We start from the raw sequence: 26,415 nt of genomic DNA on the forward strand, positions 1-26,415 counted from the left end.
TTTAAGAGAATTCAGATTTTGGTTTGTTTTTTCCTATCATGGTTTGTGTGTGCTCATAGTGAGGCTTCATCTCCCCCTCAGTGACTACCTCAGGCTTCCTCGTTATTAGCCCACACATCATGCTGAAATGACTGCCAGTTGATGCCACATAAGAGACACACTGGGGGGAAGATGGTATGATTGCATCTATGGAAATCGCTTTGTTTGTTTATCTCATGTGTAACATATGGAAGTAAAATAAGAGTCTCTTCCACATGTTACTGGTACTGATTTGTTGTTGTGTTCAACATTTGGGAATGATCCAAAGAGTAGCAGTAGCACGCTAAAGACAGAAGCGCACTGACAGGATTTCAATAGGGTTGTCACGATACCAGAACGTTCAACTTCAACAAGATAATAGTCCATATTAATTGATATCAATACCTGTGTTGATACCATAGCAACAAAAACACGAGTCCTAACATCTAATACGGAGTCATTTCTTGTGTTCAATTACCGAAAACTGCAAGTAAAGTCCTGCACACTTTCTAAATCGGAGAAACACATTGGCAACCTTTTAGTATGATGCCACTTAGACAGCGTCACCTCTCTCTCTCTCTCTCTCTCTCTCTCTCCTCTCTGACGTTTGTAAGAGACAGAAACGTAACTTTGCATCTTTATCAAAGGCAGAAAAGGACTAAAAAGAAGTCAGAGTGCGCCAACCTGTGAACTGCTAGTCTCTCTTCTGCTTGCAGCATCCTTTGGCTCAAAATGGGACTGAAGACCTTTTTTATTTTATTTTTTGTTTTGGCACTATTCTATAATATTGATCAATAAAATAAAATAGATTGCATCAGCGTAAAACACAAAGTATGATTATGGAAAATACTGACAACCCTATTTGGCCTTTAAGAAAAATGTCTGAAGTTTTATACTTTAGTTCTGTTAGTTATTGTAAAAGTAAATAATGTTTACTATGTTGTTTCTCTTTTGAGTCATGATAATAACACTGACACATTAGTAATATGAGCAGTGATAATACTCTGCCTGCGACAGCTAGTTTGTAGTCAAAAACATGTTTGTTGTTGTTGTTTTTTAACCCGTTCAGTAGATAGAAGTATCGATTGGTCGAGGTGCTGTTGTGTAATCTAGAACTTTGCTTGAAGCATTTTACAAAGTTTTGTTTTGGATTCCACAAAAAACAAATTGACATCATTGTAGTTTAACAAACTGTGTCTAAGTTGATTTTGTTGTCATTCAGTGACTATCTAGCTTGCTGCTTTTGCTTAAAACCTGTCTTCACTAAGAAACAACTCAAACAACAGCTTAGCCCCCGAGTGACCTGAGTGAAACGATGAGTAATCCAACTGGGTAAGGAAATTAGAAAACATATGTTTGACTGCTTTATGTACAGATTATTATGATGCTGAGCCGTGTGTTCTTGCAGAGATTGTGCACAATCCTCCCAAGAAGAAGACCGTGAAGGTGAGTATCTCTGCCTGAAGATTAAAGCCCAGTTGGAGGATTTGTTCTCCGACAGCCACCTGGCACAGGACGGCTTCCTGCTAAAACATGTGCAGAGGAGCAAGCAGGGCTACGTCAGCCTAAAGCTCCTCACTTGTTTGAAAAAGGTAACAAAAAAAACAACCAGGTTTTGTGTGCTTTCTTTGGTGTTTACATTCCATCAGTTCTATTAAACATTCAGTGAAATGCAAACAGAGCTGAGGTTGCAAATGTTTGTCTCAGATTAAGGTCCTGACCACAGACTGGTACATGACTCTAGCCGGAGCAGAGTACTCGGAGCTTCTGGAGGTGAATGATGTATGCACCAAAGTGAGGCGGAAAAAGCCGCTTCCCACATGGCTGCTGTGTTCCCCCACCAGCAAGCTTCTCCTCGCTTGGAACATTTCTGAGGAGAAAACTGGAGGAGACGGAGTAGCCCGAGGCCCCGAGCACCCTTCACTCTCAGAGAGGATCTTCAAAAAGTTCAGCACTCATGGCACCGTTAATTCAGTGTGGATACTGCATCCTGACGAAGAGCTTCCCAAGGAGCTGCAGACCTACGCTAAGCGGCACAAAGAGCTCGGCCTTCATTTGTGTGCAGTAGTGAAGTTTGCACAACTGGAGGCGGTTCGTAACGCGTACAGTCTTCTTAAAGACGAGTCTGACGGGGAGGGCATGCATGTAGTACCGCTGGGATTCCTGATGCACCACCCCACCAAAGAGGAAAACAACCACGACCATCCTGGAGAAGAAAATCCACTGGAAATCTCTCAGGAGTCAGTCCAAGAAGAACCCTCTTCACCAGTGGAAGTTTCCACTGAGAGTCTAAACACATCTCAACCCCAGGAGTCCCAGAGTAACTCCATGCAGAAGACCTTGGAGCTGCTATCCAGCAGCAGGAAAGTCCAGCCCTTCTGTGGTTTAAATCAGAGGTGCAGTACGATGAGCTGGTGCTCTGGAGACTATGATAGGGGTAATTCCCAGAGCCCGTGGGTGCTGAGGCGCAAATTTGCAGCCAGTGCATTAAACCCCAAGGTGGCTGGGGACCTGAATGAGTCGAGATTCATGCAAAGAGTGACGCGTCAGCCCCTCGGTCCTGACGGAACCAAGGGCTTTCTGTTCAGATGAAAACTAAGAAGGAAGCCAGACTGTCCCTTGGATGAAGTAATACTGACTTTGCTGTGTAACAGTGGCAGATCTGCAGGAGCAAGTACTCACACAAAAAACAATATCTGATGAAAAAATAAACTATTTTTGCCTAAAATTAGAAATACTAGTTGAGTTTTAGTATCTGTACTGTTGAGAGACAGAGGGGGGATTGTAGCTTTAAACCACGGACAGATGGGGGCAGCATTTAGCCGTGTTCACATCTGATATTTTAAACACATCCTACTTGTAGAGCTGTAGTGGCGCAGGAAGCAAATGCCTATAATACATAGATTAAACACATATCAGGTCGAGATACGAATATCTGCACAAATTGTGTTTTTCAAGCAATGAAGTAAAAGCGTTTAAGAATCAAACACACATCTTTTTTGATATATAAGTGGCCTCTGCACCCCTGGAGCCTCAGCCTGTCTGGTCCCAGCTGCAAATTGCCATGTATATTTGTTCTTGGGCCAAGATGGATGTACCTTGTTACCTTTTTTTTTTTTTTTTTTTTTTTTAGAGAAAGAGGTGTTTTCTTTCAACAGGAAACACATTTAGAAAAAGCACTCATTGTCCAACTGCATCTTTTTCACAAATGCCTGTTTAGGTTTCGGTGCCCTAAAAAGTAGTTTTCCACCGACTGAGATGACATTTGGCTGACGGATACTTGTCCAATCATCAAACCACATCTTGTGCAAGACGCGGGTAGAAGCAACAGTTATGCCTTAGTTCCAGCCTTTCTAATGACACCTCGACTGGAATGGTATGTTTATAGTGTTACTGATTGAGGGCTTCCTTAAAATCTTGCCCGAACCTAAACAAAATGTGTTTCTTCACTCATCCACACCCAGTGGAAAAGATTCAATCTGATGTGTATTGGGATCCTATCAAATTCAAATTTGAAACATTCTTTGTTGTTTTTGCCCGTTGTATATGCTGAGTGTCATACTGTCTTCATGACTAATGTAATCTGAGCTGTTGAGAGAGACTCTGCGTTGTATACAGATCAAGTGTTTCACTGTTATTGTCTCTGACTTGATTTAGCAATTAACAGCTGTTGGGCTTTTTTAATGCAGGAGGCTGGTCTGTGAAAAAACTTTGCACATCTGTGAACAATATGGAGACTATAGAGTAGAAATGTTCCTGCCCGATGTCAGGAAATGTTTCTATGCTGATAGTTCCTTTTCAAGGATAGACAAACACGAAACCTCCTGCTAACTGGAAATCATTATGTATATGCAAGGGCTGCCCTGGCTAGTAATTGAGTTCTATGTCAAACACGTTTGTAATGATAATTCTTGTGTTTTCTTTTCTCTTTTTTTTTCTGACAGAGGATAAGAATGAATGATTTTGCATCTCACCATGATGAAGAGTAAGAATCCTCTCTTGATTTGTGGCACAGTGTTATCCTTTAGGTCAGTGCTGAAGAGTTGAAGCTGAACTGAAGGAGAGTTTGTCTTGGCATCGTTTCAGACACCAGAAACCTACGCTCCTACACTGAGCAATCAACCTCAGGATATTCATCAATGCACATTTTTGGTTTAAAACAAAGCGTGTACTTGGACAATGAAGACTTCATTGGGTTTTTCCCTTTTTCGCTCATTCAACACTCAAGGAATTTTTCAAGTTCTAGAAAAGTTAGTGCTTCGCAACAGCTCCACTTTATGAGTGGAATTTTGCAAAGCGTGATTTGTGTATAATTTGGCCAGAGGACACGGGAATGACTCATGATGTTAGAACGAGATATTTGTTAACAAATAATTCGTTTCCTGTTGTGTGTCCGACTTTTTTCCCCGAGCACAGAGATAGCTGCTTTATTTCAACATCTTTGGCCGCAGACGCATTTGTGAAACCACAAATTTAGTTTGAATCAACTCTGTTTCCGAGGATTTATTTGTCTGCTCCCAAAACAGCACCTGCAAGACTTTGTGTATCTCCCTCGTCTCTCCCTCTCTCATACATCACCTCCCTGGTCTCCAAGCTGGCCTTTGTATATCTATGATTGACCCTACACACCTGACGCATTTCCTCCATGGATGGGCTATTTATTTAGATAGCAGTCTGGAGTGCTTGATACCAAAAGCACAGCCATCTGCTCCTCATTTGCTGCTCAAGGCTCAAGAGCTAAAATACTGGTTTGTATTGGAGGTGACGTGAACGTGAGACATGCAACAACACCCTGGTTTTATCTCCGGCCAACTGTAGATTGAATCCTCATGAAATACCTCCGCTGTGATAAGTGCATTTAACTGGGGGTTAATGTTGTCTTAGCAGCATTTAAACCTATTGTGAACTTTCTTAATTCCACCTAAAAGATTGAAAAACACTTGCTTCAGCAGACTCTACTGATCTGCCCATTTGAGGCTATTACTAGTCACCCACTTAGTATGGCAGACTCTCCTGTGGCAGAAGGTAAATGTAAGCCCTTGCTCAGGCCAAAGCATCCTTTAGTGCTCCTGGAGCTAGAGCCAGGGAGATTATCATGTCAGGAGTAATCCGACTCGGCCCACAAGCACAACTATGGAGGAGGAGGAGCAACAGTTGAGGGGGGGGAGGCAGGCAGAGGCATCAGATGGGCTCTGCTCCGCTTACGGTAACTACGCTCTCCCTCCTCACCCTAACCAATCTTCTCAACCCACAGAGTTCCCCTCCTTAGAGCTGAAGAGAAGACCTGCTGCTGGAAAAAGGGGTAAGCAGATGAGCATTATCTTTCCAACCATGCTGTTGTGTGGAGTTAAAATGATCTGCAGTGGATGGAGTTGCACAACAGATGGAATAAAAGTTAAGACATCTGTACGAGCTGTTTATTGCATGGCTCAGTTCCTCTGTTTTGCTCTGTTTCAGGATCAGGATCGTGCAAAAGCCAGAGCAGGAGTTTCGTATGGAGAAGCATGATGACAGAAGTTTTCTAAAGTGAACCAGATGCCCAAGTCAGGAGCGTTGCTAAATACATAACTGCTCTTGTTGAATGGATCAATCTGAGTGACCATGAAGCGCACTGTTACATTCAGAGGAATGCTGATTCTGATCTTTGCCACCTAAAAGAGTTCTGTGGAAGCGCAAACATGATAAAAGAATAATACAGCCTGGACCTGAATCAACTCAGGTCACCTCCCCTACTTGCAGGCACAGGGAGTTGTGATGATTTTCAGGGGGAAGAAGCAGGAGTGCTGCCCTCACTCCTCTCCTGTGATGATGATGATGATGGACTTACCCAGCCAGCACTTGCCTGTGGTGGTCAGCTGAAGACGACGCCACGCAGCTAAGTCTGGATTAGCCGGCCGAACGGTAAGGACACCACATCTTCTTTTGTTAGTTTAAGCCAGCAGCTTATGGGGAAGGCGTTAGGTGCCGCTGACAGGGATGCCTCACCAAGTGCTTGAGTGGCAGAAAACACACGTTGGATTAGCTGTATCAACAAGCGGCCTTTGCTGGAACCACATGTCAATAGCGCAGATCAGCCTGTCACGAAATGTTTGTGGAGCGGTTACGTTTGATTAAAACATGTTGGAGGAGGAAGAAATAAGTATTCTTGTCCTCGGGATAATTTGAACAACCTGTCAACAAGTAGTTTGTTTTGTCAGGGGGGATATTTATTTTTCTGTCACTTACCCAACAGTTTGTGTTATGCCACTTTATCAGGCATGATTTCTATCAATGGCTTTCTTTTTTTAAAGATACAAGCACATCTTAGAAATCTAATAAATCATAGGGGAGGATTATTTTTTTCTTTGTTGATTATTAAAAGAAGAAAGAGAATATTTTGCAGAACTGTGTCTCTAACACAGAGTTAAGGAGAGCTAATTAAAATGATGAATGCTGCCTTCTTAAATATAAGGGGGGGTACTCTAGGAGAATGTGTGATTCTGACTATAGGCATTTTACTAAAGTGATGATCCCTTCCTTCTAAGCCCATATCATATGTAGAGATTACACTGTATCCAGCAGAGCCCCCAGAGGCCGGGTAGAGGTTAAGCCTAAAGTCAATTGAGCCGTCCAACTTTCATAACCTGACAGAGCTGGTCATAACTGGAGAAACTGAAAGGGAAGCTGCACTGATGCACGACTTCTCATCGCCTCAGTGACATTTTTTCTGTATTTTTCTTGCTCAAATATACATTGTGCACGTGAAATGAATAACAAGCTAGTCTTTCAAAGAGAGCACGGGGCTATAAAGACGTAAAATGTCATCATATTTGAGATGTTTGTACTTGCTTCTGCATGCTCGCGTGGGTCATATTTGAAACCGGTATTCAGCGTGTGCCAGAAGGCCGTCATCCCTTTGTAACAGCAACATCAACATGTTTAACATTGGTTTAGAGGCGCTGCGGTTGTGTAAAAAAAAAAAAGAGGCTCTAGCATGGACAGATTAGCAGCTAGAAGCCAGAATAGAAGCTCAGAGACTCTTCTTTAGAAAGTCGTCGAGACAACATCAATCTCTCTCCCAGCTCACTCAAAAATGACGACGCACGGCGATGTTTGCCTGACAAGCCTCATGTAACCTCTTTGTGAAAGAGAAATGCATGTCAGAACTACACCTTGACTCAACGCTTCCTTTTAATAGAAAGGCCAGATAAATTGGGACAGGGGTCAAATGTGCATCTATAAGTGTATCTGCGCCTCAGATCTCATTAACGCCACCAACAGGTTTGAGTTGGGACATGTCGTGCAAGGCTGTTTGGTCAGTGGATTAATCCGGATCAATCCGTCGGATGTGATAGTAAGGCCCCCAAAATAAAATGGAATGGTTTCTAAGCACTCACCTACACCCAGCAGATTTAACTGACACAGTAATGGTTGGTATTTATAGAACGAAAATCAAATGTACACTGTTTTTCTGGCATTACTTTAGATGTTTTTCCGCTCATTTACTTCTCAATAATGAGCAGCAGCTTTTTCTCCAACAAGGCACAGGCTTGTTTTAATTATGCAATGGTTACTGAGTGACAGAGTGTGAGCCAACTGAAGCAGTTGCCCAGCAGAATTACAGCGCAGTCTAACCTAAGCCTTTTTCAGTTGCATTAGAACCCAGGCTGGATTTAGAAACAAGGCAATCCTGGCTCAGAACATCAACCTTTATTTTGCAGCCTTTTGGGCCACCCTGACGGACACAACTTACTGAGCAGGTTACTATTCTTATAAATGCTTAAACCTCCACACGTTTCAAGACAACAACAGGGAGCAATGCCTGCTGGCGCTCGCTCGGTGGGTCCTGCAAACATGCTGGCCTAACCCCTAAATTAGAGGTGTCTGATGGATTAACACAGACGCACACACACACATGCAGCAGGACTCAGGCTCCACCACCAACACTGAAGCCAGGTGTTAAACCACGTGACTACAGATAAAGCCGGCAGGCATTAGTGCTAATCCTGCCCTGATCTTTGGAATATGTCCCTATTACGTCCCCAGCACTCTCTAGCTGTCCCCAGGCCTCCTGATGCTCACTTAAGAGGGAAAAGAACAAAGACAGTGCCTCTCTAGGACTCCCAAAAGCAGGTCGTTTACCTGCAATTACACAGTAGGTGCCTTTCCCGCTGTTTGTTACGCTCCTCTGCTGTCTGAGCAGTGCAGGTATTTGTGGGGTGTGTTCAGAGTAGCACAGACGATCACATGGGTGGAGCTGGAGTTGAAAAGCACAGCGTGGTAATAATGTTCTGTAGGTAAGGGCCTCAGGTTGTGCAGTGGCAAATAAAACGATGATTCAACCCGCGGACATGACTAGAAATCATGAAGCAGCGGTGTTTTTGTTAACTGGATTATTTAGTGTTATGTGATGGTGCTGCTGGGAGTGTGTGTACGCACTGGAAGTGAAGTGGGTGTCTGGACAACAATGGAAGGTTAGACTTTGTCTCTCGATTTCAACACAAGCGTGTGTCATATGGTTTGAGGGAAAGTGAAACCACACAAGTGTTGCAAGTGTGTGTTTATGGTATGTGTGAGTCACGGCGAAGGAGCGATTGAGACAGAACAGGCCGTATTTAGGGAATGTATAGGAATGAATTCTACAGCGTTGAGAGACATTAAAGTTGTTATCTGTGTTTTTCAACACAAAGAATTCATTCATTCGGCTGTGTGATCTCCTCTTGCTGTAATCTTGTCACAGTGCTAAAGATCCAAGCGAGCTGACAAGAAGGCACCCCCTGTCTGCTAGCTTCATTCAAGTGTTAACCACAGACGCCCCTTATCCCCAATTTGACAGATCTCTTCTTCATCTTCCATAGGCCGGGGCATTCTTTGGATTGTCTCCCTCTGGCATGGCAGGGAGAAGGACACGAGTGCCATGCTGCTGTAATTACATTACCGACAGCTTAGCAGCGCATTTGCCACTGACCCAATTATTCCTTGAAAACATCCATTTTATTGTGTCCATTCAAATAATGCAATCTTTGAGTGACAACAAGAGCTTGGCTGATGTTTGAGGACTGGACTCGAGTGTATGATGCACTCATTGGAGTACACATAACAGCTCAGGAATGGCTTTGACAGACCGGGGAATTCATTCTTGGCTTTGCAGTTCGCTTTCAAGGTTTGCCTCAAACAGGTTGATGATCCTCCCTGGACTGTTTTCACTCTGTTGGTAGCACTTCAGGTGACGTCTGACTGACAGCAAAACATCAGGTGTACTTTCTCATACATACCTCATGTTCACTTTCAATCCCGCTAGGACCACACAATCTTTTAAAGAACTGTCACACATGCAAACAGGATCCTTTTCTTCTCGTGATAAGTTGATTTTCTGTTTGTTTTGGGGCCTCACACTTTTGACTAGCCGTTATCTCAAAACACAGGAGCGTGCATGGGCACATCAGTCCTGCTGCCGTGCTGCGCCTGTATGGAAGCTTTTTTCGTTGTCTTTGCAGCTCATCTGCACTTTTATGTCTCATTTTGAGGATGGCTTTTCCTTCTGCTTGGAGTGTCCTCTGGGATTCCTCTATATCCTCTGCCTTGGTTGCTCTCCTCTATTTGCTGGAAAACAGCAGCATTTGCCTTTTCAGAGAAGTGGTACGCTCATTCACATGTTTCCATTGCTCACCTAAGAAAACACTGGTGCCTCTTTCCCTATTAATATCTGTTTATTTATGAACATGACAGCAGGGGCCAGTGGTAGATATTAAATATCTGTGCCAATTAGTCATCTGAGACCATCCCGACAAGCTGCAAAATGCACCTTGGCATTTTTATGTCGCCAATCGACTGCAGATGGGACTAATGTGTTTCTGAGTGGAGCAATTACGACAATCAAAGTGTCTTGCGGGACATGAGATCAGCGTTTGATGACCAGGTTTTGTCAAGCCTCAGAGACCAAGACATCCAAGGACTCATCTCTTCCTAACAAGCTAATTTTTTATCAAGATATGCCATGGATCTAACGGCCCACAGGCCTGAAACAGATAAGTCCAAGGCAGAGTAATCGGCCCAAACTGACCTATTAACAGCATAAGAAAGCAATGATCTCATCCTGTGCCATATATTATAATAAACAAGCCATTTCTAAATTGAACATTTATCACAATTAACAGCGAGAGCGGGAGGATTCTTGGTGTCAGGCGTTGGTGTTGGACCTACAGGAACTAAATTAGACTTTCAGTGGAGGCCTCTATCTATCATGTCTGGTGAATAAATATAGCCAGTGGAAATCAGACATACTGTATAGGCTGGTATGAGTAACTTTCTGACGCAGCCGCGGCTCCACATTTGATTCAGATCGACAATGTCAAATGAGGTTGTTAGCTGAAATGTTTGACTTTTAAATGAATACCATTCTTCCCCTTCATTGTGAAAAGACTGGTTACCACGTCAAACGCGTATGAAATTAAGAGTGATGAGTCAAGCTGTGACTGATAGGACTGGTTTGACCTGTTTATACGCTGTTTATTCCATTGCAACTCATGCGTGCAGCGCCTTTGTATTTTTCCCTCTGCGGTGGCCAAAACTCTGGAGAAATGTCTGAATTTGCCTATAGTTCCTTTTCTGTGCTTTTCTTACTTAACTGTAAAAATTCCACCAGAAAGCCAAAACGTTCCAGCTCTTCACAATTTTTCATTTTTTTTCAATTTTTCAAAAAATCAGTTTAATGTGATCTGCAGGAGTAATCCACGTGCTAAAAGTGCAAACTTCCAGAAGTAATTCATTTCAGATTTTTGTTTTTATACTAAACTAGACAAGGATATGTGAATTTTGACCCATTGTAAACACTCAAGCAGCCTGTATATGTACACTACAGAATCCAGTCTGGCAAAGCAATTTGCGAGGCTGGTCTGGATTTGCTGTTAGTCACTGTCAGTATACCGTTTCCTGCTCTGGGGAAATGTTCTGCTCACTGGTGACATGATATGAAAAAGACAAAGAAGTCAGCTTGTAAAACTTCTCAAATACCTGGGGCATGACAATAAGGAAAGGTAAGAAATAAGGTTCAATTCCTCCAAAGTGAAGTTTGTGGCAGCTGTGGCGCAGCGTCTATAGAATGGGAGGGGCGGTGTAAGATAAAGGGATGTACAAACACACATGTACATACATAGCATTGCAAATAGGTGTGGTTTAGAGGCTCCAGTTGAGGAAGGAAAGGATTTCCACTCTTTAAAAGGATATTTCCAAAAACATTTACTCCTGCACAGAGAAAGTGTTTTTCTTCAAAAATGAAAGGACCAAGCTTATATTCCCATTCCCATCAGGTATTTTTTAAATGATACACAAATGTATTTTTTTTTTAAGATTTTGAGGGGCAAAGCTCATTCAACATGCCTTCAGGTCAAATAAGAAATTGCAGTAAAATGTTTCTTCTCTCCAGGCAGCTGCGATTGATCACACGCTGCATTCTCATTTGTCAGCAAGGGGATGTCAAGTTCGCGGATCATGAACCCACTTAAAAGTGAAAATGAGCTGACAGCAGAATAAGAAAAAGTAAACTGACAGTGAAATAAAAGCCCCGTTGAGAGGAAAGGATTTATGGCAAGGTCAATGAAATTTGACGGCATAGAGGATAAAATGTTTTGCATTGTTCTCTGTGCATTAATGTGACAACTGGAGGAAGGTTGCTTGGTATGTATGATTAAAGGTGAGACTGTAAATACATGTCTGACGTCTGTGTCTGCTCTGCCTCTCTCAACAGAGTTTCAATGCTCCTCCACGTTCTAAGATGAAGTTATGGAAAGGTGCTACTTTTGCCTTCGTGCTCTGTGGTGCAGCCCTGTCCATCCTCCTTGTTAGAAATATGGCCACTGTTGGACAGTTCAAACCTAGGAAAAATTCTCCATACACATCTTCATCCTCATCGAGACCATCTTCATCGTCAGACTCAACATTTAAATCCTCGGCATTATCATCTGCAGAATCGGCAGCGGCGTCCCAGCAGATGGGCGGTCTTCATCGAAGAGCGCGCTCAGCAGACGAGATGAACTCTCTCCTCTCAGAGTGTAAGATAAACTGTTATTGTCTTCCTTCTTGTCTAGTCTGAGATAAGGTGTCATGTGAAAGGGCTTTTGGGGTTTGGACAGAACACTTAGTACCTAGCTCTGTTGTTTGTAGAGCAGGTTTTGATGTCAGGCAATAACCTGCAGTCAATTAGCACCTCATAGTTCACCGGCTCTCCATAGAACCATTACAACCTTCAAGTGAGGATGATATACCTGCTTTGGTTTCCCGAGGCCTTATTGAAAGGCATTTGTCAGCTTAAATGGGCTTCAGGGAGTTCTTGCACTGTCCGTAATAGTGATGGTGAAAAGACTAGTTTGTAGGTGTCAACATGTCAGATAAAATAAACTAGTGTTCTTCTTCTGTTTGCACATTGTTTTCATTATTCTGCCAAAGGCCCCACGCTGTCTCTGCAAACCCTCTGTGCCACTGACATATCTGATTATTTAGGAACACATCCATTTCTAAGGAATCAGATCAGCTGTACTCTCCCATAGTTGTTTGTTGAATTTGATTTATCCTCCCTTTCAGTTTCCAAGATGTTCCAGAGCTTTACGGAGGGCGAGCTGCAGCATGTGGTCGGGACCTTGCTCGACAGGAAGAGAAGGAAAAGCCGACGCCTGGGTGACAGTCTGGCTCGAAGGACTAAAAGAGCCCGCAGGCCTAAGCCCTGCTCTGTAAGGGAACTGGAGGTGACAGTGAGTGAACTGGGTCTCGGATATGACAGCGACGAGACGGTCGTGCTGCGCTACTGCAGCGGCAAATGTGTGGCGCACCGGCAAAACTATGACATTACCATGGAGCACATGGCGCGGATAGGTTTCAGGAAGAAGGGCCGGAAGGACAAAGTCAGCAATGGACCCTGCTGCCGGCCGACCGCTTTCGAAAAGGACTTTTCCTTTCTGGACAACAAGAGCCGCTATCACACAATACAGAACGTGTCAGCGAAGCAATGTGGGTGTGTATGACCCAAAGAACTGAACTCATCACTTATTCTTGCTGCTCTCAGCCATGGCTAACTTTGGAATATAAACTCATGGAGAAGAAATAATAGGAATGTGTTCATGGCTGCATGGTGGCCTTTTTGTGACAGGAAGACTTTCTGACAACTGTCAATGCAAAATGGAACCGAATCACATGGACAGCAAGGGCTGCGTTTGTATGGATTCCAACAAAGGAGACACAAAAAATGACTAATCATACCAAAAACGTTTTTATTATCTTTTCTCGCTGTGTAGTAACACTGTAAACTGTGGTGTAACAACAATGTAGCAACATTATTTTTGAGATATTTAAGAAGTAGTACCATGCGTTAGCGATAGATAAGATGGACTAGATGATTGCTGTTACTACACATAATACCTATAGATGTCGACCAGCTCCTCATTTTGTACTTTACATGGTTATAACGGTGACAGTAATGAAACTTCAGAGAGAAATGAGGACATTCAATTCAAAAAACCAAGTAATTTTATAAATTAAATATAGATGAAATGCACCAATGTTAACTTAAAGCTCTGTGCAGGACTTTCGAACCACTGACCTGAAACGATGTGCGGTGGTCAGCTGTCTTTTGGAAGTGTAATGAATTAAAGGTTGGTTGAGTTGTTGTTATTACAGGCGGCAACTGTGTGACCTGTTTTCATGCTTGTATGCATTAGTGTTACTGATTGCAGTGTTATTACACAGGGAAAGGAATTTGTGTTATTAAATGCATTTGACAATGAAAGAAAATACTTTTCTATAGATCCAGGTTTGATACCCAGCTTTAATTATTGTGTTTTTGTATTTTGATGTTGTCTAGATGAACAATGAGGACCTGTTTGGAAACACGTACAAATATTTCACACTTAAGTTATTGAAGAGCATGACATTTATTCCATGTGTTCTCCATCGAATTACTCAACACACTCAGACAAATTGTCCTGTCAAATTATTATATACACAAAAAAAATCAGTATTGTAACAACCCATAATCTTTTGGAATTATTTTTCCTCAAAGAATTGCCAAAACACACCTAGTCCATTCAAACACCCATCATGAATTGACAAATTTTGATTCAGAATCATCTAAAGTCTCACTTTACTGTCCACCCTGTATGTGATGTGTGAGTCTTTACACCTGAGAGGTTTTAAGATAATCTGAGGCTCAAGTGTGAAGGAAAATAATGATTTAAGTGGGTTTGTTTGTTTCTGCTGACAGAAAACAAGCAATGAAGTAGAGTCAGGATGTGGAAATGTCTTTGTAGCCATACACCAAACCCTGTTACTTGCTACGATTCAACGCCCAAATTCAGCCTTTTATTGGCCAATCAAATGCCTCCTCATTGATTTGCCTGGTAGAGTTTTAGGGGAAAATAAGCTATTGGAATTCATTATGAAGCATCTTTTTCACCTTTGAAAATCTTTATTGGGTTTTATGCAACTCTTTGCCTGAAGTACAATAAATTATGTTTTGTTTTTGTTTTTTTCTGAGGAGGTGCAGTGTCAGGCACTGATGCAGAGCATCTTTATTGTAGTTTATATTGTATTTATTTGGGAAGTAAATTATGGTTTTGCATATTTATTTAGATTACCACACAGAAACGGGACAGCTTATTATCATTAAGCAACTGTGCCAAAAATGTTTTATCTAACATCCTATATTGACTGCTGAATAAACATTATTTCAGAGGTATGGATATTCATTATTTCTCTCTACTTATCAATCTTTGGGTGTTCAATATTCTGTACTCAGATTGTAATGAAAATAAGTAAATAAAATAACAAAGCTCTGATAATTCCAGATGTTGTTAATAATAAAAGAAACACCTGTAAGAAGGGGAATCCCCGTGGGTACAGTTGATTTACAGGTTATATTAAATAATCCATATGATGAAATACAACACCTTGGTCATGTGAATAAATAAATGTTTCTCAATGACACCATCTATTATACAGCAGCTCGGTGCCTCATGTACTGAACACCAATGAAGACAGAAGCTTATTACACCAGGGCATGTGACCAGAGTTTGATCCTGATGGCGGCCAGTAAGAAACTGCAGAGATGTCACTGACAGCTTTTCTTGTGTAATAATTGGCAGAAAAGAAATCAAACAAAGTACGACTCTCTGTTTTCTTGAAGTAACCTTCTTTTTCTTGAAAACAAATTCCTTGGAAGCACAAAAATCAACAATGACTGGATCCTACTGACAAGTATCGCCCCTGAAGCCAAATCTCACAATCTTACTTGGAGAGCTCTGCTATCGTCCAAAAATATTAAATACACACATGTGAGTCTTACTGTTGGGTGGAACATTCCTTCATTACAATGAAACCTGTACTGGAACTGTAATTTATTTTGAGTCAATCCCACATACACTGTTCTGCTGCCAAATATACTCACTAGAGCCCAAATGTGTATTTATCCGCAGCTGAAAATAGTCCCCTGACAAAAGCCCTATTTACTCCTGTTTAGGAACAATTCTAGGAAACTGCTACGGACCACATCATTGGTTCTTTAAAAAGTAAACCTTTAAAAAGTGAGCATAAACAACCATGCTATTTGTTTGAATATCACATAGTTTAAAGTTTTATGAGTTAGGGTGCACACACTTAGCACTAGATAATCAGTACCGTGCCCAAGCAAGTTTGACCTCCCCCAAAGTTCAGTTTGTTGCTGCTCTACGGTACATTTCCTTTGGCCCTGGCACGGTTGGAAGAGGTGTGCTTTCGCAGGGTACAGTGGCTCGGGCATGAGCTCAAGCACAGGACATGTGCAATGTGGACATGATGTAAAATCCATCTCGGCCTTGCATTAATCGAGAAATCCAGAAGTGTTACAGGGCTATGACCAAAGAGACTTCAAATAAGACACAAAGTCATTAAAGTTGCAGTCATGTTCTCTGAGTTGTTCTCCAACTATGAGACAGCGCTTACGTCGTGGTGACTTAAGTACAAGAGGTAACCGTGCTGCAATGTGAGTGCAGGCCAGCAGGGGTCTGGGTAGGCCGGACAGTCATGCTTTGGTATGGTATGGGGCAACTGGGCCTAGTGTGAGTGCGCCTTTAAATAACTCAATAAGCCATTTTGACTGAATCTATTCATTGTTCTAATGAATACTGAATCTGAGTCTTAATAATTAACAAGAATTCCTTTGCTTACCTCTTTGCACCAAGCCATGAGGGAAGTCTGTGTTTGGTTAGGTAGTCAGATATTCACCTCAGCAATCTTGTCTCATCCCAATGGTTTTTGAGAGAGAAAAAGCGACACTGTGAAAAAAATCACCATTAATTAGCGTTTACTAAAACAGTTAGTCTTATCAGGATGATTATCAGACGATTAGAAGCCTTTGAACCCTCATTTAAAGTTTTTAAGAAGGCTAACTTTGAAGGTTTGCTTGCCCTCTTCAGTCCAACATTTACTGTACGATACTAACTGATGAGGGGCAATGTACTTAGTACACTTTGCAGACAATGCATACAACATTGTGCATAAATACGGACACCCTCAAAAGGAAACATGAGAAAGTCTCGACGTTTTTTATCAGTTATTTCTTAGATAAAAAATTCCACCAGCTATGCAAAACTTAAAATAAACACAACCAACAACACGACCCAACCAAACAAGAAAATTAGCAGCTTTCAAAAATGGAAAGGGAATTAATTATTATTAATAATTTCAATAATATTAAGGACCATAATGATAATGAATGAATACAAAGAAGAAATTCCCAAAAAATCGAGTTAAACGAGTAAAGTAGACTAATTGTGGGGGGTTTTGGGATGGGGAGATAATTATGCTCAGCCTGAAGCTTGGGAGGGCAAGGAAATGTCCATTAGTAGATTAAGCTTGCTTAAATTGTGCCTGCTTTTACTAATTGTTGGCTAAAAGAGGAGTGAAATGTAAACAGAACTTTCTTTTTATTAGATATTATCAACCTATGATAGGCAGGCACTTAGTCTGTTTCAATCTAGACCAAACTAACAAACTCATTTACACCTCACAGACTTCATCCACCTCTGGCTTTGAAAACATGTGGCATATGTTTGCCCTCTCTTTCTCTCTTCTGTCTTTCTTTCTGTATTTGAGATAAATATTTGGCTGAAGGAAGCTGAACTAAATCGAAGTTACACCTGAAGTCCTCATTTTATTTATCTCCTAGCAACGACGTTCGCGCGCGATTTGAGGGTAGGACTGAACCATGTGATGTAATTTGAGAGGGGGGGTTAGAGATTATCTGCGTGTTTACTTTGTCAATTTAAGTAAAGAAAAATAAATCCTTTCATTAGAATCTTATTAAGCAAATGTTTTATAATTGTCTAATATTCAAATATTTCGTGTGTTACAATTCACTACTGGCATAACTTTGCCGCCAGGTTTGGGGGCAGGACCGAACCATAATATGCATGTCGAGGGGTGTACATAGATGCTCACTTCATGTTTACCTTTTGCACACACAAAAATAAGAAGAAAAAGAACAAAGGGAAACAATGTATTCATATATAATCGATTGAATAGTCTGGTATTGTGTTAAAACATTTTTGGGGGTGGCTGTTCACTAACCCCCCCCCCCCCCCTCTCTTTTCATGGCCAACATGGCAACATGTCATGGCTTGGAGAGGGACTGTGTAACCTTAATTGATAGAAATAATTGTTGCTTCATTCTTCTGGCATGTGTCTACTTGGAAATATAATGGAACAAAGCCATTATAAATTAAGTGTTACAATTCAAAAGCACTCGAGGATATAACTGGAAGGAAGCGGAGCAGGCACGCTTGGGGAATGTGGTTTAATCACAAAAGCGTACAACAACAGCTCATGCCATCTCCTTTGGTTATCAGGGTATGATCATTCATAACACTGTGTGAGTGTGGAAGAAGGTAAATAGCCTTAATCACACAAAACACACTGTTGTAATGGTGTTTTCATGTGATGGAAAACGTACATAGGCTACAGCATAGTTTTGTAAATAAACTTTTCATGTGGAGGAAAGTAAAGAATATTTTTAGTTTGAGGCAAGTGTCAGACCCTGAAAAGGAGTCAACGTGCCATTTCAATGAAAGCCCAGTAAACAATAATTGTAATGTTTGCTGCTTGATTGCATTCTGGGTGTAAATGATCTTAAACTTAACATGTTGTCCCTGTATTTCATCTCTTGAGAATCAGTTATATTAAGCTGGAAAAACCCTCCGTAAATTCACATATATGTGGACTTAAAGCTTATTATCCCCAGGGGACCCCACATCCCAGAGAAGCGCAGCCAACACAACTTACACAACTTCCTTCCCAGATTCAATGAGTCGACACCACCTCTGTAAGTGTTATGCCACGAATGCAAGCAATTGGAGGTAACACAAAGGTCAATTTGAGTATAGAGAGACAGTGGAGGACAAGTCACACAGAATGATCTGGCAGACAGATTGTCCCGGGTAACTTCAGTATATTTGTGAGTGAAAACATAATCTGTTTTCCTTTGGGTTTTATTTGTCCAAGTGGAGCACATGTTTTAGTTTGACTGTGGCTTACTGTATTTACTACAGCTGTGGAAATGACTTCAACAGTTTGTATTTCCAGCAATTTTTATGTTTTAAAACAAACTACGACATAGTAGGACATGACTCCCCTCACATCAAAGGCATTTCACACTCAAACATTTGGATTCAATGATATCCCGTGTAAAGTGACAACTACCCTTCCAGTACCTAGAGTGAAGAGACAGCTTTGGAAAACATTTACCAACAAGTTGTATTTACAGTTTCTCAAATTCCGGCTATTTTCTATACTAGTTTAAAGCAACCAAAATATGCAAAAAATGTTTACAACTGCAGTGAAAGTGGAACCACTCTACCTCTGGTATAAACAGATATTTCCGTTTCATGCCACTGCAGTAAATGCAACCCGACGCGTCTACACAGCCGGAGCAAAGAACGGCCGGGTCTGAAGGAATGAAGAGACAAAAAGACAGTTAATGAAAACAAGGCTGGTGAGAAACTTGAACTGCATAATAACACATGGCATCCATTTGACCACATGGGTAAGACTCATGTGGAGGAATGTGTACTACGCTCGGACTGTGGTTTGACATTCTCAACGAAATAATCATTAGAGTTGTTGTGTCTTTCCTGACGTATGCTTCATTGGGTGGTAATCGAACTTTAAACACTGGGATAACCAATAAATGAACTCCAAATCTTTGACCACTACTTCCTGAAACTGAACAGAGGAGATTCTAATGGAGTCCAAACTGACTCCATCCATTATCCTTTGCATTTTGTGTTCATGTTGTTGCAGGTTTTCTGTCTATTGTACTCTTGTGGTTGCAAATTCTTCCGCACATTTTGTACAAGTTGGTCCTGTTTGAAATGAGCACATTTTAGCTCAAAACTAATGATTATTTTTGTTTACAGACTCATAAGAAATATTCAGGATAATGGTGTTAGTGTATGCACGACAGCTGTTGTTGCTAGCAGTACTGACAAGATCTACAATAAACATGCCAAAGTATTACAACCCCCCTCCCATGTCCAGCTGCATCGTGTTGGTGTGCTCGGACATCTTTAGAGAGAGAAATCAGGATGGAGGATGCGGCGCAGACTCTGGAGGACCCGCACAGCCTGAACAACTGCAGCGAGCAGGTGTTTCTCCTCTCCCTGAGCAACTCTGAACTCTCCGGAGGTTAATCAATAAGAAGCATGTTGGTGATTTTTCCATTAAGAAACGATCTCAGAAGACACTGGGTGTAGCATTTTTTAATTTAAGCAAAGATTTACTCAACATTAGGCCGGGTGGAGAAATGTGAGGTCTTGGATTAGTCATTTCATAATGGAGATTAAGTGAATAAAATGTACTAGTTGACTCCTTGTAGTCATTCATTATTCATGCACATTTGGCTATTGCACTTCCATAAATATTTAAAAGCTTTAAACCTAAATAAACGTGAATAATTCAGTGAATTTATACATGCCACTATTTGAGAAAGATGACATATAATACATACAACATGGGGTCTGAGGCAAGGTTGAGTCAAAAGATGATTCATCTCATAATAAGTGACTGCTGTCTATGACATGTAAACAGTGTTAAAACACAGTCTGGAGTTGACTTCTTTTATGAGCTGCAGACAGGCTGCTAATGGTGCAGCTGCACTTTCTTTCTGATTGGCTGCTTCAGGTTTTTTTTTTTTTGGGGAGGCTGCACCGGCGATGCAAAAGGCCTGCTTAATTTGGCAACGCCGTCTCTAAATAGATCTTGGTTGGCACCATCTCGCCCCGTTGAAAGAAAGATGGCCATTCTGCTCACAGGCTGGCGTGTGTTGGTATGAACAATGAATCTTCTGTTTGCGGGCTTCTGATGTCTTCTAGTGTGACTCTTTGCAAACAGTCGCACTTGGCTCTGCTTGGGGTGAATGTGATTGTAGCGATGCTGCTGATAGCCGGTTCCCCTGAAGAGCTGTTTGGACAGTTGGCAGATGGGTTCAATGTTAACAAGCTGACTTAATGTTATTGATTGTGAGCGGAGATATGTCAGGTCTTTGCGGTGGATTTAACACAGTTATCTTTTAACCCGGGATACTCCTCTCTCTCTCTCTCTCTGCGGGGCTGTTGTGAGTCATTGTTTTCTGCCGCTTGGTCATTGCTTCCCATATGGATCAGAATAAGCTCCACACCTTGAAACCTTTGGCTGGCTTTCTTCTCGTTGGCTTTGTTTATATTAGGTCTCTGTATGGGCAGGGATCAGGGCGCTTTAAGTTCAAATGCTTTTTGTTTGAGTCAGATATAAAAAGGGCAATGCGTGCCAGCGTGTTTATTTTTCACTGTCGTTGGGGGTGTGAGTGTTTAAAGGGGCTTTGGGGTGGGCCGATGATTGGGAGTGGCAGGATTTGATGGAAGAGGGGGATTAGAGGGAAGTGGGGCAAGGTGTAGAGCTGGAAAGCCAAAGCAAGTGATCATCCTGCAGATCAATCCATACGACCTCCGCCTCCCCTCCCCTGCAATTCACACATCCTGTATCTGTTAAATATGGATTTCATTACATGTTGTTATTAGATTTTAATGAGATTACTGTCCGCTTTGAAGCACACATTTTTGAAGTTTATCTGACAAGTATTTATGTCCTTCAATGAATATTCTGGACACTCGTCTGCTCAGATTTCAAAGCCAGACCAACAATAAAGTATCGAGTGGACATTTTGGACAACATTCATAAACAGAGATCTGCTTCTGCATCGACTAAATGTTCAACAACCTAGATGTCGTACTTTTTAAAGCCAATAACAAAAGGAGAATGAGGTGGAAAGTGGAAGAAAAATAATGACAATTTCAGAGAAAGCATTTACCAGTTGGCTTGACGGACTGAGGCTGTAAATCAAAATGCCAAACGATCTTCAAGTGTATATTATTTCATATGAAGTCAACGCTTCACTCTTTCTAGCTTTGCTTTATTAATAGATATTTCAAGGAACTCATAGTGGGCAAAACCTTCCTTTTCCAGTGTGTGATGCTGCTGGCTGTCCTGGACCTTCAGAAGTATCATTTGAGTGTCACTTTCTTGAAAAAAACAACCTTTTTCCAACATGGGTAGACTTTTCCCGGACACGCTGTTTGTTTTGTTTCTGGCGTTAATCTGTCTTAGTTGTAACATATGTAGTGTCACAAACAACTCTAATTAGCTGACAAATCCCTCTTAGATTAAGATTTTGTGTTTAATTGTCTTTTGTAACAAAACAAAATACCCAAAGTGCACCTTGTTTTGAAGCAGCAGGGTAGTTGGACTGGACGCAGGATGGGAACAGAGCCCTCATGTGGGACTCATAATGATAAAAGTATGAATAGCCATAGATGACGGGAGGGGTCCATGGAAACGGCCTCTGTATGGGCGTCCATAATTATGTGGAACATCCCAGATTATTGGTAGTATTACATTTCATGTGTACAGTATGACTTGATGAAATCAGATACAGAATGATGTTTAAAGGACAGAAAGAATTAAGATGAATGACTGACATTATATCTGTGCTGTGATCTGTCTTATTCTGTTCTGTCTGATGTTGACAGTAGGATTATTTATGGAGCCATGATGGACACAATATGTTAAGATATGGCTTTTTGGTTTGAATTTGACTTATACAGAATATCTGTTACATTTTCATATTATCATAATAATGAAAGACGACAACGACAAAAACAGACACTCAGCAGAAGTACTGGTTCTCTAAAACTGACTTTGCTAGGACTCATTATTTTCTCTGTTTGGTGTTTATGAAAGTAAAATATGTTGATTTGTGATTTCACCTGTAATTTCTGCTGAAATTCAAAAATGCATCATGCAATATCAGGCATATTTTTGGGGTGTTTTCAGAGATAGTTTTTGACAGCTCCCCCTTGTGGCATGATAGGAGAACGACAAGTGTAGCTGGGGTTACTCCTGGTCATTTTATAATGTGAATGATTTAAAAAACATTTATATTGAATAGAATATTAAATAAAGTTGGTCAAAATGCTAAATATCACAACACTATAGTGAAAGAACGACATGATCAATAACATTTGTCATTTCATGTCACATCTCAGGATTCTGTACCATGTTAACATGGTCAAGGTCAACATCTAAAATAATACTTGAGGAAGAGAAAATAAGCACCAACAGAACATTGGGCTTGAGTATTGAGCAGGCAAGAGGAATTCAATTACACAATTATTAATTTAACATGATGAAGGAAAACTAGTACATAGTGGAAGAAAAGTTTGAGATTTGCTTTTTGAATATGGTGAAGTTGAAGATTATGTAAGAGAAAAAAGACTCAAGTAAAGTAAAAGTGCACTGAAAAGTAAAGCATTTGAGTTAATACAGTTAAATTCCCCCACTGCTGGATGAGTTCATCATGATATATAATAATGCAGATTTGTATTTTGTCATTAAATTACTTATTGCTGGTACTGCTGTTTTTTGTTGCAGTTATACATCATAAAGGCGATGTAATTTATTTCTGTTAACTTCTTTGTTCTTTGTTTTTCCTCTGTGCGCTGATCAGAACTTTGGATCAATAGTGTTGTTTGTAAGGAGCTACATGAATAAAGTTGAGTTAGCAGCAGAATAGCAGACAAGTTTAGGAGTATGCACCTTATGGGATTTATAAACTGGACGTGTAAGAGATAAATTGTCCCTTTTATGCCTAAATTGTTTTACATAGTTAACCAGTAAACTCACCTAAATTAAAATGGGCCATTGAGACAGGTTGCCCCCCCTGGACAGTTTCCTAATACAACAGGGCTGAAGACTTTGGATCATCATTTATCACAAAATGTAAAAATGAACTGTAGAACTGAAGAAAACTTTCTGTATTGCGTTATTAAATTGAAAACTGCTATAAAGCAGCAGTTACATAATAAAATAAGCCTTTGAAATGCGTCACAAATTGTAGTGACTTTTATTGTTTTTCACCATTTTTCGAGCCTTATGCTTTGTAATAGAAAAAACAAGTTAGCAAACCACATTCAATAGACTTAACGTTTTTCCCCCCCAGTGTAGTCATCGGACAAATGTTCCCACAATGTGGTTAAAATACAAAACATTTCATTTCTGTGTGCTGTCTGTTTAGAGTGGACAACAATACGCTACTGTAAAACCATGTCTGAGTATTGAGAAATGTATTTATTTATGTATATACTGACGCTCAGACATTTCAAATCCACGTCATGCTCTTCCATTTTTCCTCTTAGTAATCTAACTTATTGAAGCAACATTTCCATCCACTTTCTTGTAAATGCAGCACGGAGGAAACAACGTTTTTTTGCAGTGATTTCCTCCCCGGCCTACTTCGGAAGGGCTTGACTCCTTGTAAGGAAGAATAAAACACAAGATTTATCCTCGGCCTTTTTTTTTTTTATCAGAGATGATATATATGCATCTTTGGTTCTTTTGATGTTCATTTTTTATGTTTCCTGCTGTTTATCCAAGCTGCTCAGAGGGAAGAATATACTTGATTTACATCTGTCCACCTATATGAGAACACCACACTCCCCCCTTTCTCATCAGAGCATTCCTTAAATTCTTCTTTTAAAGTATTATAACACTATCTTTTATCACTTTCCCCTGGATCCACTCTGACATGATCGTCCTATAAAATTCCTAAAACTTCCCCTGTGACTTCCAGGACTGTATGACTCACTCTCATTTACAGACCTGCCTATGGTAAACAAGCTTCAGTTTGCAGGTGACAACATGCAGGTCTTAAAAATGCGGCGTCTGAGGTGGAAATTTTAATTTTGCACTCCCTTTAAAAGCTCGCTGAGTTCTAACACGAGAGCCGACCGTGCAGAGAAGAGGAATGACTTTGGAGTTAACAGGTGTAATTTGTTCTCTGTAAGGAATTCTTAAGAGGAGCTGTTTGACTAATGACATAAGAGATTCATTCCTGAGCTTTTACCTTTTTTTTTTTAACAATGCATATTAGGCTCTTCTCATTCTGACATCATGACATGTATAGGCTTGAAAGTTATCCAAGTCTACTGAAATTCAGGAGCTGCCGCAACTCAAGGATATCACTTTACAACAGCTTCCACCTGGTCTGAAGTCATGCGTTTCTTTGGTGTGTCATTTGCATTTAAAGGGCAGAAAAACACTCTGAATATTCATTCTGTCTGAAACACAATGCAGATGAATTCTGTGCAGAGACAGAGGAGCACATTTTAGTGGCAGTAAGTACAACAAAGAACATTGTAACCGTTCACAGATTCACATTAAAGAACTGTGCAGAGTGTTTGACCACTAACTTCACTATAAAGTCAGTTTTTATCAGAGTCGCCCTTTTTTAGTTTGGAACTTCAAAACCAGGACAGGGCTGGCACGACAATGGAAATGAACTTTATTCATATAAAATAGTAGCCCTATGTTCCAAAACAAAGCTGTGAAGACTTTTAAAGACAGAAACAGTTGGTGGCAGTACTGAGCCGAGTAGGGAAGAAGAAGAAGACTGCTAGAAGCTTGTTTGTCATCACCACATTTTTTATCACACACAAAAATATGTAAGTGTTAGACTTCATGTTCAAAATATCAACCCCTTGGAGATCTTGTAAAATTGGCCAAAAACGCCTATCCAGACATACCCAAAGTAAATTGTTTAGAGTACAAGCACAATCAAGGTCACTTTTGAAAGGTCTCCAACTCTGGTTCTCAAAATGTGTCAAGTCCAAACCTCCAGGGATGAAGACGGGAGAGAGGCAAGAGGGGAGCCCGAAGAGGGGATCTCGCAGTCGGGCACAGTTGGTACTAATGGTATTGAATAATAGAAGCTGGAACTACACCAAAAAAAATAGACACAAAGACACACACCATGAATGTAACCTATACTGTAATATGCCCAGCTTAAAAAGTTGTTTTCATTATGGGTCAAGACTCCACAACTGGTTTCAACCAGACTGCAAATATTAAAGGAGGGCGCCTGAGGGACGTCACCCCGTCTGTTACTGCAGGGGGCTCTGGAGTGGTGATGAACGTTTGAGGCCAAAATATAACAACAAATACTTTTAAATATTTTACCACTCATGATCACAAAACCTATATATGGACAAAAGGAGTGCAACGCGGCATGCAGCACAGCCATCTTTTGATCTCTATTATGTTGTTTTCATGATCGTGGGAAGCCAAAATTGTAAATGAATTGCCCTGCCTTATAGGTCGATTATGTATTTTGCAGGTATTTGGTCATAAAACCAAAGTATGGAATCTTGACTCGATGGTCTTGGTAGATTATAGGTTTTGGGGTCAATAAAGTTTTTACACTCCATCCTGAGTAAGACATGAATGACTTTACTAAATGTCATGGTTGTCGAGACGTTCCCCTCCAAACCGCAAGAAGAATGTCAGAAAATCACAAAAGTATTTAGGACTCATTGTCTGAGGAACACGAATACTTGAACAAAATGTCATGGCAATCCATCAAGTGTAACTGGATTGTTTTTTTTAAGACTTTCTATCTGACCAGCAGCAGTCTGACACACCAAAACGTCTATCCCAAGAGCCACGCTGCTGGGATGGCGAGGTACAACGGAAAACAAAACTAACAAACCTAAATGGTTTAAACCTTTCCTAGTCACGGGAGTCTCCACTTTCCTCTTTTGATAAACAGATTTCCCCTTTTGATAAAAACGTGTTAACTACGACCATAAACCACTAATACTTACCATAAAGTCCTGCACCTAACAACACATGGTGCTTGTGCTGTTACTGTGGTGACTGTTATCCCTATATGACCCTCATGCCTCGGGCACATAGTAAAGCAACGCTATGATTCAGAAAAACAATCAGGTTACTAAGCAACACGCTACTGTTTGATAGGTAAGACCACCCCTGAATATTCAACTAGCTGTTCTTCCCCTCTTTTTGATTGGA

The 26,415-nt window shown here is 40.9% G+C and overlaps 2 protein-coding genes across 5 annotated transcripts; both read left to right on the plus strand.

The window, feature by feature from the left end:
* Positions 1-1,333: 1,333 nt before the first annotated feature.
* Positions 1,334-3,507, plus strand: larp6b (La ribonucleoprotein 6, translational regulator b). The gene is made up of 3 exons (XM_061043744.1): positions 1,334-1,350; positions 1,427-1,610; positions 1,726-3,507. The coding sequence occupies exons 1-3, from the start codon at positions 1,334-1,336 to the stop codon at positions 2,608-2,610; spliced, it is 1,086 nt and encodes a 361-aa protein (XP_060899727.1). The 3' UTR covers positions 2,611-3,507.
* Positions 3,508-5,011: 1,504 nt separating this feature from the next.
* LOC132979443 (neurturin) lies at positions 5,012-14,722 on the plus strand. 4 transcript variants are annotated; one of them, XM_061045258.1, is made up of 4 exons: positions 5,012-5,320; positions 5,476-5,919; positions 11,744-12,047; positions 12,577-14,722. In XM_061045258.1, the coding sequence occupies exons 3-4, from the start codon at positions 11,771-11,773 to the stop codon at positions 13,011-13,013; spliced, it is 714 nt and encodes a 237-aa protein (XP_060901241.1). In that variant the 5' UTR covers positions 5,012-5,320; positions 5,476-5,919; positions 11,744-11,770; the 3' UTR covers positions 13,014-14,722. The 4 variants fall into 4 exon arrangements, with proteins under 4 accessions (XP_060901241.1, XP_060901244.1, XP_060901242.1 ...); XM_061045261.1 differs by lacking the exons at positions 5,012-5,320; positions 5,476-5,919 and adding an exon at positions 7,996-8,152; XM_061045259.1 differs by lacking the exons at positions 5,012-5,320; positions 5,476-5,919 and adding an exon at positions 8,279-8,471.
* Positions 14,723-26,415: the final 11,693 nt, after the last annotated feature.

Source organism: Labrus mixtus, chromosome 8 (assembly GCF_963584025.1).
Source record: "Labrus mixtus chromosome 8, fLabMix1.1, whole genome shotgun sequence".
NCBI classification, from domain to species: domain Eukaryota; kingdom Metazoa; phylum Chordata; class Actinopteri; order Labriformes; family Labridae; genus Labrus; species Labrus mixtus.

What these genes read in the sequence shown, in the direction of transcription:
- larp6b (XM_061043744.1), top strand. An exon ending in TCCTCACTTGTTTGAAAAAG is followed by an intron (nt 1,611 to 1,725) that starts GTAACAAAAAAA and finishes TGTTTGTCTCAG; the next exon opens with ATTAAGGTCCTGACCACAGA.
- LOC132979443 (XM_061045258.1), top strand. Translation starts at nt 11,771, where the DNA reads ATGAAGTTATGGAAAGGTGCTACTTTTGCCTTCGTGCTCTGTGGTGCA. An exon ending in GAACTCTCTCCTCTCAGAGT is followed by an intron (nt 12,048 to 12,576) that starts GTAAGATAAACT and finishes CCTCCCTTTCAG; the next exon opens with TTTCCAAGATGTTCCAGAGC.